Source organism: Ischnura elegans, chromosome 7 (assembly GCF_921293095.1).
Source record: "Ischnura elegans chromosome 7, ioIscEleg1.1, whole genome shotgun sequence".
Lineage (NCBI taxonomy): Eukaryota > Metazoa > Arthropoda > Insecta > Odonata > Coenagrionidae > Ischnura > Ischnura elegans.
Genome location: NC_060252.1, coordinates 2,578,997 through 2,591,956, shown reverse-complemented (window position 1 = coordinate 2,591,956; position 12,960 = coordinate 2,578,997). Strand labels below are relative to the sequence as shown.

The following is a 12,960-nucleotide window of genomic DNA, read 5'->3' as shown; positions in this document are numbered from 1 at the left end:
TATTTTATACTAACCACCATAGATCCACTTGAAATCAACGTGGATTCCTCGTGGGTGCAACCACTCAATATCCACCACCACCATATGTCCACGAGTGAACAAAGTTAAACGAGTTAAAAAAGCAAACCTTTCTTAAAAATGTAACTGAAAACATAATTATCAATTTAAAACTCTCAAAAACCCAAATAAATTATGATAAATAACAAAAAAGTTATTTTTAGTACTGCACTACCAGCTGGTAGGTACCATATGCTACCGCTAAAAGGTGTTAACAGGTTAACACTTTCCGTGTTCATGACGTAACATCTACGTCATGGCAGTCACTACCGAGTGGCCTACGTTCATTAACATTTGCATTAGACACTCATTACTTGATTTTTTCCATAATATTCGAAATCCTTACTAGCATTTTATTTGGCATCCTCCCCTGCAAAAAATGCCTCCGAGATCAACTTCCCCTAACCCAGTCTCATGCTTCCGAACTCAGAGAAACTGATCTGACCTGTGGATATAAAATGGGCAATGCGTGTCCTGAAGGAAAATTACTAGATGAAAATATTTAACCATAGAAGAATTTCCCCACTTTTACGCTTTATTTTTCATACAAGAATTATCAAAATTTCCCGTATCTCCAATTATTGAAAAGCTCATATGACTTGCATTGCCTTTGGGGAGAGAAGTCGCATGATCAATTCATGTCAATTCTCCAAGCCCTTAAAATCAACGAGAACCTATCTGACTCTAACACCCCTCTGACCAACTGATTATTCAAAATTATCCGCTCTATACGCATCCAAGGAAACAATGGGCAAAGTAGTGACCCCCTGACGTGACCTGAGTTTGGAAGAGTCTATGGTTCCACCGAGAGCTTGGCTGGGATATACTGAATATATGAGGGGAACGCACTACAGGTATGCAATAAAGTTGTGTATGTTGACAGAAGCAAAGGGTTTGGCACTGCAAGTCTTCTAATAAAAAGCATTTTCCAACACAGAAGTGTCTGGAAAAGGGCATTTGGAGAAGATGATGGAGGAACATTTTGATTGCAGCCAATCCTTTTATATGTATAACTTTTATAAATGTGTAGCCACTTCTAGATTCCATCCAAATGGAAAAACTAACGTGACGGGGACACTGAGGAGAGAGAAGAAAGGCATTCCTCCTGTTGCTCTCCTAGGAATTAAAGAAAGGTGAGGTAGTAATAATAATAATAATATTTTTTATTTGTCCAGAGATCTGTAGGTTGTACACAAAATACAAATATAGGACACATCAATTTAGACACATGATCAATAAAAATTAAATTGGAATATATAAATTATATGTTACAAATGCAGAATATCATTGACCGAATAAAATAATTTTTTTTCAGAAACTTCAATAAGTAGTTTCTCCTTAAAGACCGAGGTGCTACTCTCATTTTTCACCTCTGGAGGCAACCCATTAAAAATCTTCAGGCCCATAGGTTTAGGACCTAGGGTAGTATTTTGAGTCCTGATAAAGTTTTGATGCAGGTCTTTACAAGTTCTAGTGTTGTGGCCGTGGTACAGGTCATTTGATGTGTACTGAAGAATGTTATTTTTTACATGCATAATAATGACATAGATGTGCATGAAAGTGGCAGGAGACACAGTTTTTTAAAAAGTGGAAGACAAGGTACAAGACATAGGGGGCATTGCACATCAGCCTTATAATGCACTTCTGAATTTTGAAGATTTCAGTAGCATGGGCAGAGGAACCCCAAAAAAGGATACTGAAAATAATGTGAAAATAAAATTCACTGTAGGAAATAGACAATAAGACATCATTATTTACGGTGTTCCCGATGCTTCTTATGAGAAAGCATGTTGAACTAAGCTTGTTGCGCAATTTACCGATGTGCTCAACCCATGTTAAATTTTTGTTCAAGGTTACTCCTAGGAATTGTGAACTGGAAATTTGTGGGAGTTGTTTTCCCTCTACAACAATTGGTATTGCTTCGGGTGCTTTATTTTTGTTACAAAAATAAATAAGGCCAGACTTGTCAAGGTTCAGTTTAAGAAAATTATTTTGACACCATTCATGTAGGAGTTTAGTGGCAGTGACTGCTGTAAGGGACAAGCTATTCAATGATGGGACTGATACAATAACATTAGTATCGTCAGCGTAGAGTATAGGTTTGATACCTGTGACAGATTTGAGAGTACCTGGTAGATCATTTATGTACAGCAAAAATAGAACAGGGCCCAAGACAGAGCCCTGTGGCAGACCAAGTAGGACTTCTTTACCAGGATATATAAACTAAGTGCCATTTTTGCATAATACAACATGTTGGTGACGTCCACTCAGATACGATTCAATCCACTTATAAGTAGCACCTCGTATGTACACCATAATAACCCAGTTTCAGCAGGAGTAGTTGGTGATTGACAAGATCAAAGGCTTTAGAAAAGTCGAAGAAAAGACACTAAGTCTCCGTTCTGTTGTCCAGATTTGAGAGTATGTATATGGGTCACCACTTCAGAGGTGGCTGTGGATTTAGATTTCCTGAACCCATTCTGAGAACGGGACAAGAGACTGAATGACTCAAGGTATGATACCAGACGGTTGTAAAAGACCTTTTCAAAAATTTTACTGAGTGGGTTCAACAGGGAAATTGGACGGTATAAATTCATGTCATGTTTGCTTCCTTTGCCTTTGTAGAGAGGAACAACTTTGGCAGTTTTAAGAGGGTCCGGGAAACCTCCCAGCCTTAAAGATTCATTAATGAGGAATAGAACTTGATCCTTGATAACAAGGACAGATCTTTTTACAACTCTCCCGGGGACTTCATCTAATCCATGACTATTTTTATTGGGCAATTTGTTGACAATATTGGTCAGTTCAGATTCAGTACAAAGAAACAAGTACAAGAGAGTTACTTGGCGATTGGATTACAGAGTAGTTATTTGAATTGCCTGGGATTGTGGGATCTGACTGAGACAAGTAAAAATCATTGAGATTGGATGACATGGTATGTAGTATAATCAGAGATTAGTTCCCCTTTAGAGTCTTGCAATTAAGGATGAAATGTTGATTGTGGTGAGCTTTGGATTCTTCGATGATTTTCCAAATTTCTTTTGATTTATTGTCAGAATTTACTATTCTTTGATTGTTGAAGGATTTTTTTGCTGTTAGAAGAATTTTACGGTATCTTTTCTTAAGTGCCAAATTCTCTAATCGATCTGACACTTCAATTTTATGTTTGTAGTGAATGGCAGCCTCCTTCACCTCGCGTGACAGACGTCTGATTTCATCAGTAACCCATGGCTTTTTACGTTTGGTAAGTAAAGGATTTTTCACCTTCTTCAGGACTAAGGGAAAACAAATGTGGAAGTAATGTTGAAAAGTAGAATAGAAATACTGAAAACTGTCATCAAAGGACATCAAACAAGGACAGACCCACCTGTTTAGCTGAGCCTTAATTGTGTCTTGAGTGTTTCCAGAAGTATCACAAGAATTTTTTATGCAGAAAATTATTCACCCAGCAGGAAAAAATTGTTTTTTTAATGCATACCTTATATATTTTCTATTTAAATGTTTCTTTTAAAAATGATATTATATGATGCATAGTAATTAGTCAATGAAAAATTATTCTTTGTATGCTAGTCAATTTCTGATTTGTAAAACAATGTTCTATTACAATAATTCTTTCTTTATACAAATTTTCCTTTTTATTTATAAACCAATGTATGTATATCATTACAAAATCTTTTCCAGAGGATATCATATTGTTCAGTCGCATTTTCCATCATTGGGAACAACACTTTTACGATTCTATTAGTTACATGTATAATTCCAGAAGGCACACAAGGATAAAATAAGGACTAAAGAAAGAAGTTTTTACAAATGGAAATAAACTTTCCAACATGTATTCAGAACACAAGATCACTTTGGTTCAAAAAAGTATCATTTTGAAACACTAAAAGGAATAACTGAATTTCAACTTGAGAAGTCAACAAGAACTATAAATGAGTAAAGTAATTTTATTGGGTTCTGCCTAGTGAAGAATGCAGTGGTTATTAATGCTTTTCCTCTGTTTGTAGCATTTTGGCATGCAAACAGGATTTTTGAAAATTTTTGACCAATATTATGCCTATGTTGAGTAATTACCCAATAAATTGGACAAATTAAAAGGGCTTACACCAGAATGATGCCAATAATGAACAATGCATTAAATGCACCATAAAATATTTTTTAGTCACCATCAACTATGATACATATGGGAAATTAATGCAAATGAAAGTGTGAGCAAATCTGCAATCTCTGACTAGCAAGGGAAAACATTTCTTTTTTTTTATTTGTGAGTTCAAGTCATTGAGCATGGGTCAATATAGATATTTTTAAAAATCAACCAATTTTCTTGCCATGCTTTGAAATTTTTTACTTTAGCATCGAGGCTTGAGAATAATTATAAACATACACATTACATACTTGAAAGAGTTCTAATCCTTCACCAAAGAAGAACTTCTAATTTTCTTCTGTTGCAATTGGTTGATTTTATATCAACATTGATATTGAACAATCTCTAATAACTTAAAGACACAACAATAATTAACAAATGGTAAAAAAATATCCATTGCAGTGTATTTTCCATACACATGTGTCCAAGGGAAAGACTGCTCACGCACAGCCATTCAATTGACGTAAAAGACATCACAATTTGGTGTCATTTGAACTTCATTCACAAGGTTGCACAAACAAGGCCACAGATGGCATCACAGTCAAACTATACACTCAGCATTTCTCCTCCTCTTTCCTTGGCGTCACAGGCGGCTGCTGATTCCAGTTGATCTCCGTGAAGTCGATAACAACTGTCGGGCTCTGGGGAATGTGCTGCCTGCGAGTGGAAGACACAAAGCACCACTTCAGCAAATCATTGTTTACAAAAGCGAATCAATTAAAAGTTCACATGGTTGTTGGCGACACAACCCAGACCGCCTCGTCATCCTCCCTGTGATTGATTGACTTTCATTCCCAGAACACATTGGCCCTTTACGCTGAGGTAACCAATGCATCAGTTGACTCGTTTTTTGCCCTTGGAATGTGGCAATTCAAGTTGCAGCGGTGGGGGGGGAGAGACAACCCCCAGATGGTAGTTAACATGCGTTTGAGTGGGCTCAAGAGATATGGGGCACATTGAAGAAGCAGTCTAAGGGAAACAAGTGAAGGAGTTGTTATGCAACAGGAGAATAAATGCCTCAGTTTAATTAAATCTAACACACCCTTCATTGACAGAACCAAGAGATCTTACACAATGCATTATTATCACCAGTTGCTTCAAGCCGACTGACTCACCGGTATTTGATGCCAACTGCATCGAACATTCTTTTAGAAGCAATTGTTTCCACCTTGTGAGCATACTTGTCAGACAAATACACCACCTCCTTAATTCCCGACTGAGTTATCATCTTAGCGCACTCATTACAAGGAAACAAAGCCACATAGATCGTGCAGTTTTTGACGTCCTTCGTATTCTTATTGAGGATAGCATTCATTTCAGCATGGCAAACTGTAAAAATGTGAGTCACACATTAAAACACAATATATATTGATGTATGTAACTTTTTGAAATTACATTCACACCAACCATATAAGTATTTGTTGTCAATGCTGCTTTTATCTCCTTTGGACCACGGAAATTCATCATCACTGCACCCAATGGGCATTCCATTGTATCCAATGCCAACGATTTTGTTCTCATCATTGACAATGCATGCGCCCACCTGTGTCACTGGATCTTTGCTCCTTTTGGCCGCCAAGAATGCCATGGCCATGAAATAATCGCTCCAACTTATGTAGTCCTCTCGTTTCTTATGCACGTCCCTGAAATCAATTCAATCCAGGGTCAAAAGTTGTCGCACTGCAGATGAAACAGAGCTAGAAGATTCTGAATTTAAAAGTCATTTGCTAATAAAAATATGTACATGGACTAAGCCGCGTTTGTACTTGGTATTTATGCGTGCAAGTAGGAGGCTGTTCAAAATGAGAACAGGAGGCTGCCCCTCAACTTACTCACATGGTACACTTTTTGAGGTGAATGTGTTTATGCACCAGCCCACAATTGTACATATAAGCACACCCTTACCACATTAGACAGTGTAAGACAAGTACAGACATAAGAAATACCCATAAATACAACCATAGCCTACTTTTTGCTCTGATGAGGTACAGAATAATTTTGAACCATATTTAATCAATCACAAATATTATACGTGTACAGGATGTGGTCCAGTGAATGCTGCAGGGTACGCATCCAGATGCTCCCACCACAAATGCTCTCCAACGCAGCTGTTCTTTGTGCTTTGCCTGTGTGAATGCATTTGCAGCTAAGTGTCACGGTGACATTGAGATGAGAACAGAATTATAAGGCATAAATTAATGTTGTAGTGGGCTTTAGCTATTATTAGTGTGAATGAAAACAAGTTACCTAATAGAGAATTGGGAATTGAAGCGGAAAGTTAGCTCTAACTTCATAATGTATATTATTGATGTTGAACTCAAGTCTCTGGCCTTTCAGCAAAAGGACACTTTTTCTGTAGGAAAATTTCAATTTGGCATGCACTAATAACCTTTCCTATGGTTTATTTTAAATTCTTTGACACTTTTTCTGTAGGAAAATTTCAATTTGGCATGCACTAATAACCTTTCCTATTGTCTATTTTAAATTCTTTAACCTTTTGCTCCACATGTCTCATGCCTTTCTTTGAAATTCTTGCCATCCACTGGTCTGTTAATGATTTTAGACTGACTGACGTAAACCCTGTTTGACGAATTGCTTTTCAGGAACATGAAGATTAGTAACTGAACTCTATGATACACCTTCTATATTAAAAAACCCAATTACACTGTTTCCTTAGCATAGGTACCTGTCCCCTGATTGTGTGAAAGTGCAAAATTTTCGCACGTGTTACCTAAAGTAAACCTTAAATATTTCTAGTTGCTTTTGTGCACACTATTGACACATGAGAAAAACAATACTTCTACTATACTCTCACAAATTTTCCAAATTAAAATCCGGCAAAGCCCCTAATAACACGATGTCTCACAGAATTTTGCTGCCTCACGGAGAGAGTTCCTTTCTCAGTCAACAGCACTTGCTCTCAAAGTGAAAGCACCTGTCCAAACGAAGGATAGAGGATCTGCAAAATTCTTTGAGCAAATAAACTATGGGGCCACTGAACAATATGATTATAATGAATGAAAATGCTGAAGAGTATGCAAACATTGATTACCAATTGAAAAATGCACTCATCACTTCAGTCACATTTTGAACATAACATTTTCATACATTTAACTTTTCACTTAAGCTGCCCCTGGATTATCTAGGAAAAATTATGTTTCTGGTGACGCCTCTACCAAACCACTCCAGAGTGTACAACAAAGTTACTGCTTAGGAGATCGCTTTGAGAATTGCCAAGAGCATTCAATGGAGCTCACCCTTCATGAAATAATTAAGAATTCAGTTATTCTACACTTGCATAAGCATAAAACAGGCAGGCAATTTTCGTCATGAAGTCAAACATCACAACCAGTTTCAATGGATCATTTTGTATGACCGTAGGCCATCACACTACATACAGTGAGAGCGTTGTTTGAATATCCAATGCAGATCGGTCAAGTGGAAAAAGGGAGGGGAGAGACATACATACGCTCGTCAATTTGGCTACTTTGCTATCATTCTACTTAAGATAGAGAAATTGATACGATAAAAAAAATTAAATCACGCTGTTCACAAGTATTCCTTCAGCTTCTCTGTTGTGTTAATTATTTCCCCAAAAATTACATTTTTCCACAGCAAAATCTGGTATGTATCCCTGTAGGGGTTTTCTCTAACTTGTAAACGAATTGTTGTTAGTGGGCTGTTAACGAAAGTCCTCTCTTGCAACGACATCCTAATCAAAAGTGAGTTTCTGTAACTCACCTTAACGACAGCTGGATGTTGCAAAACAAGACCACGGCTCGTCGATAGCAAACAATACGCTGTCGATGCTTGTGAGTGAGGCTAGAATTTTCAACCATTCACAATGCATAGATTTATTCATTCGGTAGCATCAAGAAGCAGTGCCTAACTACGGTAACTAATAAACGATAAATAGTCACCATAAATAAACAAGAAGCTGCTAAAGAACGCACCGGTCGATTTGGAAAAGAATAATGGATGATGGAGAAAACTGACGAGTATTATTTTAACAGTGGATTCATTTACTGTTTTTTTTTATGCATCATAATATATTTCCATGAAGAACGATCCATTAAATAAAATAAGGGGGAAATTAGTGTAAATAATAGTAGTGTATATGTAAGGATTTAGCAGTGGGTTCGGGGGCCCCAGGGCGGGCCCCACGAGGATACAACTCGAGAGCCGGGAACCAAGTCCAAGACTTATTCGCCTGAGCCTCTCGAGAGGGGGAGGACAGAGGAAGGAAAAAGGAATGGAGGCATCGCCGCGATGAGAGCCCGACGACACCTCCAGGGGAAGGAAAGGAAAGGAAGGGAGGGGACGAGGAAGCCCGCACTGTCACAGAGGCGGGCGGGCCCTACTATAAGCGAAACCAAGCATACGCAATTGATATACTAACGACCTTGGAGGATTATTCTATGAGGAAGAATAATCCAACGATCAAATCGTTAGATGTAAGGATTTAGCAGTCGTCGATGGAAGAATATAGGCAAATTTTGGTGCATTATGTATCGTAATTTTCTGCCACTTACACATTTACCTACGCCAATAATAATTTTACTGTCGTGATTAGTAGTGACAAAATTATTTTTATTAGTATTGTAACAATGTAAATTTCGGAGTGCATCTTCAGCCACGCCAGTCAGTCATCCTCAGCCACGTCAGCCAGTTTTCTCCTTGCTTACATCGTTTGCCTTATTGTTCGCTATAAGCTTACAACTTCCAAAAGGGTTATTATACAATAAGAAAACCTTTTTGACCATTTCATCATATTTTGGGATATTTGAAATCAATTCGTTGATAAAAAATACCGAGGTTACGCGGATGTCATGGAAGGAATCATCGCGAGTGCTGTGATTGTGAACTCGTGTCACATACTTTACGCTTTCTAGAGTCAATTTCTTGAGTAATGATTATGGAAGTGTAATTGTTGTTATTGTTGTTGTTACTTAAAATTATATTCTACGCAAAGCGGAGAGAGGCATAACAAAGTTAACATAGAAAAGAATGTGCATTTAAGGAAGTTATAGAAATATTTTAATAGTCACCCACCAAGTTGAGGCATTGACTTATTGATTAAACTCACACAAAAGACAAACTTAACATGGGTTAATTGTTGGTAGCCACAATTAGGCATAGGAAATCACTGCAATCAGCAACTGCAAACCATACTAAAATAAGTATATGCATGTAGTACCCATCAAAACACAGGCATACTTTTCAATGGGACTTAGTTTAATAGCATTGTAAACATTAAAATTGATGACTACTGAGTTCTGAGTAAAAGAGGGAAACCGTAATTATTTTTCGTGAACTCTGGCTTTGGCATACCAAAAAAAAGGCGTCAAAGAATACGTCAGTGTTAGGGGCAAATCGGGGATAATTGAAAAGGCTGTTCTGAAAAAATGTCCAGCAAAAAATAGGATTGTGAGCATTCCTAAGTCGTCTTCTCTGCATCAGATGCTCTACTACATTTGCCCTTTCTTCAAGAGTGATTAGCTCCCTACCTAAAAAGTCAAGAGCCATCAATCGAGCCAAAAGAAACTTCAGACTGTAAAAATAACCGAAGCACCATAATTGAAATGTGTAAACATTATCTTCACACCAATTTTCACAACATAAATAACTATCTTAAATCTACTTCAGAACAACATGTTTGCTGTAACAAAAAGGAAGACAATGGCAGGTTCTACAATTTAATTATTACTAGTAATGTTAGTGAACGAACAATTGTATTCTTGGAATTCCCCCATTCTCAATGTGTTTTCTCAACCATACCTCCCTCCCCCCTCTAAGTTTCCCTCACAACCCTGACCACTCTCCCCTTCCTCCCCCGCCTACATACTCCACCTCCCTTCCCATTCCTACTGGCCCCTGACTTGAAGCTGCCAACCAATCCCCCTTAACCTCCCCTCCCTAACACCCAATCCATGACGCTGTTAACCATTCCCCTATTATCTTCTCCACCCCCCCCCATGCCTCATGACTACTATATCAGTGGAAACTGTTATACCAAAAGTGCCTGATGATGATACCATGTATTGAAACCGGTCGCAGTAATAATTAAATTGTGGAACCTGCCATTGTCTTCCTTTTTGTTTCATCATGAAGGAGTTCCATCATGTTTCGCCTGACACGATTGAATTGAACATGTTTGCTCCCCCGCAAAAAAAACTAACGTCTCTGTTGCCACTTTTTATGATCATTGATTACTGCAAAATGTCTTTATGCTTTCCACCCCCTTTGCAAAAGTGTTCCTATTATTTTCCAAGTAGAAATACCCTTACCATTTTGTTGTGGCAGAATTAAAATTTCACCACGTATTGAGCAACCAATACCGAAAAACATTATGGTGGGCATCGATAAGCCTAATACGTGCTCTCAAGTACCCGGATAGGCTATCGACATTTTTCGTTAGTGCTATCGAGAAAATATCGTTAAGCGAGCATAGAGAAAACCAATTGTCATTAGATAAGATTTTCGATAAGCTAACGACGTAGCAACATTGATAAGGCATACAGTCGAGAAAGAGAAAGCCCATACTGTGCCTACAACATGATAATTTCTAGGCAATGACAGAATATGCACCTCAATTGCCTCCAAGTCTTTTCTCATGTTCTTCCCTCAACGTCCACAATTCTGCTATGACTTCTGAAAGTGTGCAAGAGATATTGCTGTGTATTTCAAAATGTATGTTTGTTGATTGCCACTTCTACTGCAGTTGAGATGATAGAAATATGTACAGAACGGAATATTCCTCACCATGAGGGCTGCTGTAGATGGAGAGATGTTCTACTAAAAAATGGGAAGCTGATAAGGCCATCATATGACGATTGTCTCAGTCTCTCCTTCCACTGCTGGAATCTTTGAACATGTGAACTCACACTCGAAGTAAGATGAACAGATTAAAATATTAACCCATAGGAGACAGGTTCATTTATGAACTTATCAAATGTAAAGATTGCAAGAGTGACCACATATAAGTGAATATAAAACATGGACTCACTTTCCCTCCCTGGGGGTATGGGGGATTCTAATCACGGGTGAAGGCATCTGGCCATTCTTATAACTCTGCCAATTCTTACAATTTTAGTTTGCCCTAAGTGCTTTAAGGATCGTTTTTTTCGGTGATACCTAAGCTACTTAAATTGAATCCTATGAATACCAAACAGTTCTTGGCTTCCAGGCTTTCTGACTGATACAAGGTATGGAAAATTGGCTGCCACAATGGCTTTAGTGCCATTAACAAGCTTCTCCTAAGCTCAAATTCCTCATTAACATCGATTTTTTGAACTCCAAAAATTAGAAGCAAAGCGCCAGTAGGCAACACCTTAATTAGAAAATTAAGTGTTTCCACAGTTTTTCCGTTAGCTTTCAGACGATTTTAGTTCTTGGCTTTCAGTAGATTCTGTGACTTTTAGTCAACCTAGTCTCGTTCATCTCAAACATGTGTGTGAATGAGTGGGTGAGCGGCAGAAAGTGTTTTATATAGCATATAGACACGTATACATCAGCAGAGACAGAAGTTGAATGTGCCAAGCTGCATTACATAATTTACAGTCTAAACTGAAATATGAGGAATTTACTGCGTAGCCAACCTACTTATATAATACTAATTACATATGTAACCATTCCGCAATTTTCCTGAGTAATAATTTCTTCAAGGAAGGAAAACGTCCACTGTGCCACACAGAGGCCAATTTCTCGCCGCGAACGAAATGAGTAGTTTTACAGAATAAATGACACGGAGAAAAATATTTATCAAATTGACATACCTATCCTGGATTGAGGTCACTATCTCACTTCAATTAAGCTGTGAACTTGTTATTCGTGACCGTCAGCGCAACATTGAGCCCTTGTTGTTTTGCTCAGCACTTCGAGAATTACAGTATGGGAAAATTCAGTACACTGATTGGAGATTGAAACTGGAAAGCACTTTGATTCAATCCTAATATGTATGCATAAATTAAAGTTTCACTCAGGCAAATTATTTATAAAGTCTTACCTTGTCTTTGCGATGCTTGCTTCCATGTCTAGGCTCTAATTAAGGAAAAATGTTAAATTTCAAACTTGTCTCTCCAGTCGTAGCCTACGCTCCGATCAATGACGTGTTCATAACTTGAAAATGAAGCAAGTTTGTCCCCTAAGTCCATAAAGAAGTACATAAAAGACTGATAAAATACTTTCAAGTTTCTACCACCTTGCTAGTGGCCAAGCTTGAAATTCGTGTACAACCAGAGAGGGTGAAAATAATCGACTTTGGATGATAATCGATTGTTTGGTTTCAACTATCTCGATTATATAATCGATTATGGAGTGTCGATTTAATCGTTGAATCGATTATTTAAGCTCGTTACTTGAAAAAAATCGGCGGCACTAGCTTTTTTTTTTTTTTATATATCTCTAATCACATGAGATTCAAGTACCGTATATTGCAATATTATTCTATATATATTTATATTTTATTATACCGTATATTGTAAGTATATTCGTATATTGCAATTTTATCGCAGTAGAGATCTGAATTGCTAGTAATAGAAAAAAATCATAATGGCTGCCTTAAAAAGTCATTTATGGAATTTTTTTCATAAAAACTCGGGAAAGAGTGCGACACGTCGTACTTGCGGTAAAGTTATCATTACACGTGGGAACACCACTAATTTAAAAAAACATATGACTCGGATGCATTCCGATATGATGAGAGATGAGGTAGAGCTTATCATTAGTTTGGCATTTATCCTCATAAGAGCATTTTAATT

General features: G+C 37.6%; 1 protein-coding gene across 4 annotated transcripts; it reads right to left on the bottom strand.

Moving 5' to 3' along the window:
* Positions 1-3,669: 3,669 nt before the first annotated feature.
* LOC124162202 (deoxycytidylate deaminase) lies at positions 3,670-12,458 on the bottom strand. Of its 4 annotated transcripts, none has more exons than XM_046538646.1 (5): positions 12,207-12,458; positions 11,977-12,136; positions 5,609-5,844; positions 5,317-5,530; positions 3,670-4,858 (listed from the first exon to the last, which is right to left on the bottom strand). In XM_046538646.1, exons 3-5 carry the CDS (start codon positions 5,793-5,795, stop codon positions 4,756-4,758), a joined length of 504 nt encoding a protein of 167 aa, XP_046394602.1. In that variant the 5' UTR covers positions 5,796-5,844; positions 11,977-12,136; positions 12,207-12,458; the 3' UTR covers positions 3,670-4,755. The 4 variants fall into 4 exon arrangements, with proteins under 4 accessions (XP_046394602.1, XP_046394601.1, XP_046394604.1 ...); XM_046538645.1 differs by having other exon boundaries at positions 11,977-12,126; XM_046538648.1 differs by having other exon boundaries at positions 11,977-12,075.
* Positions 12,459-12,960: the final 502 nt, after the last annotated feature.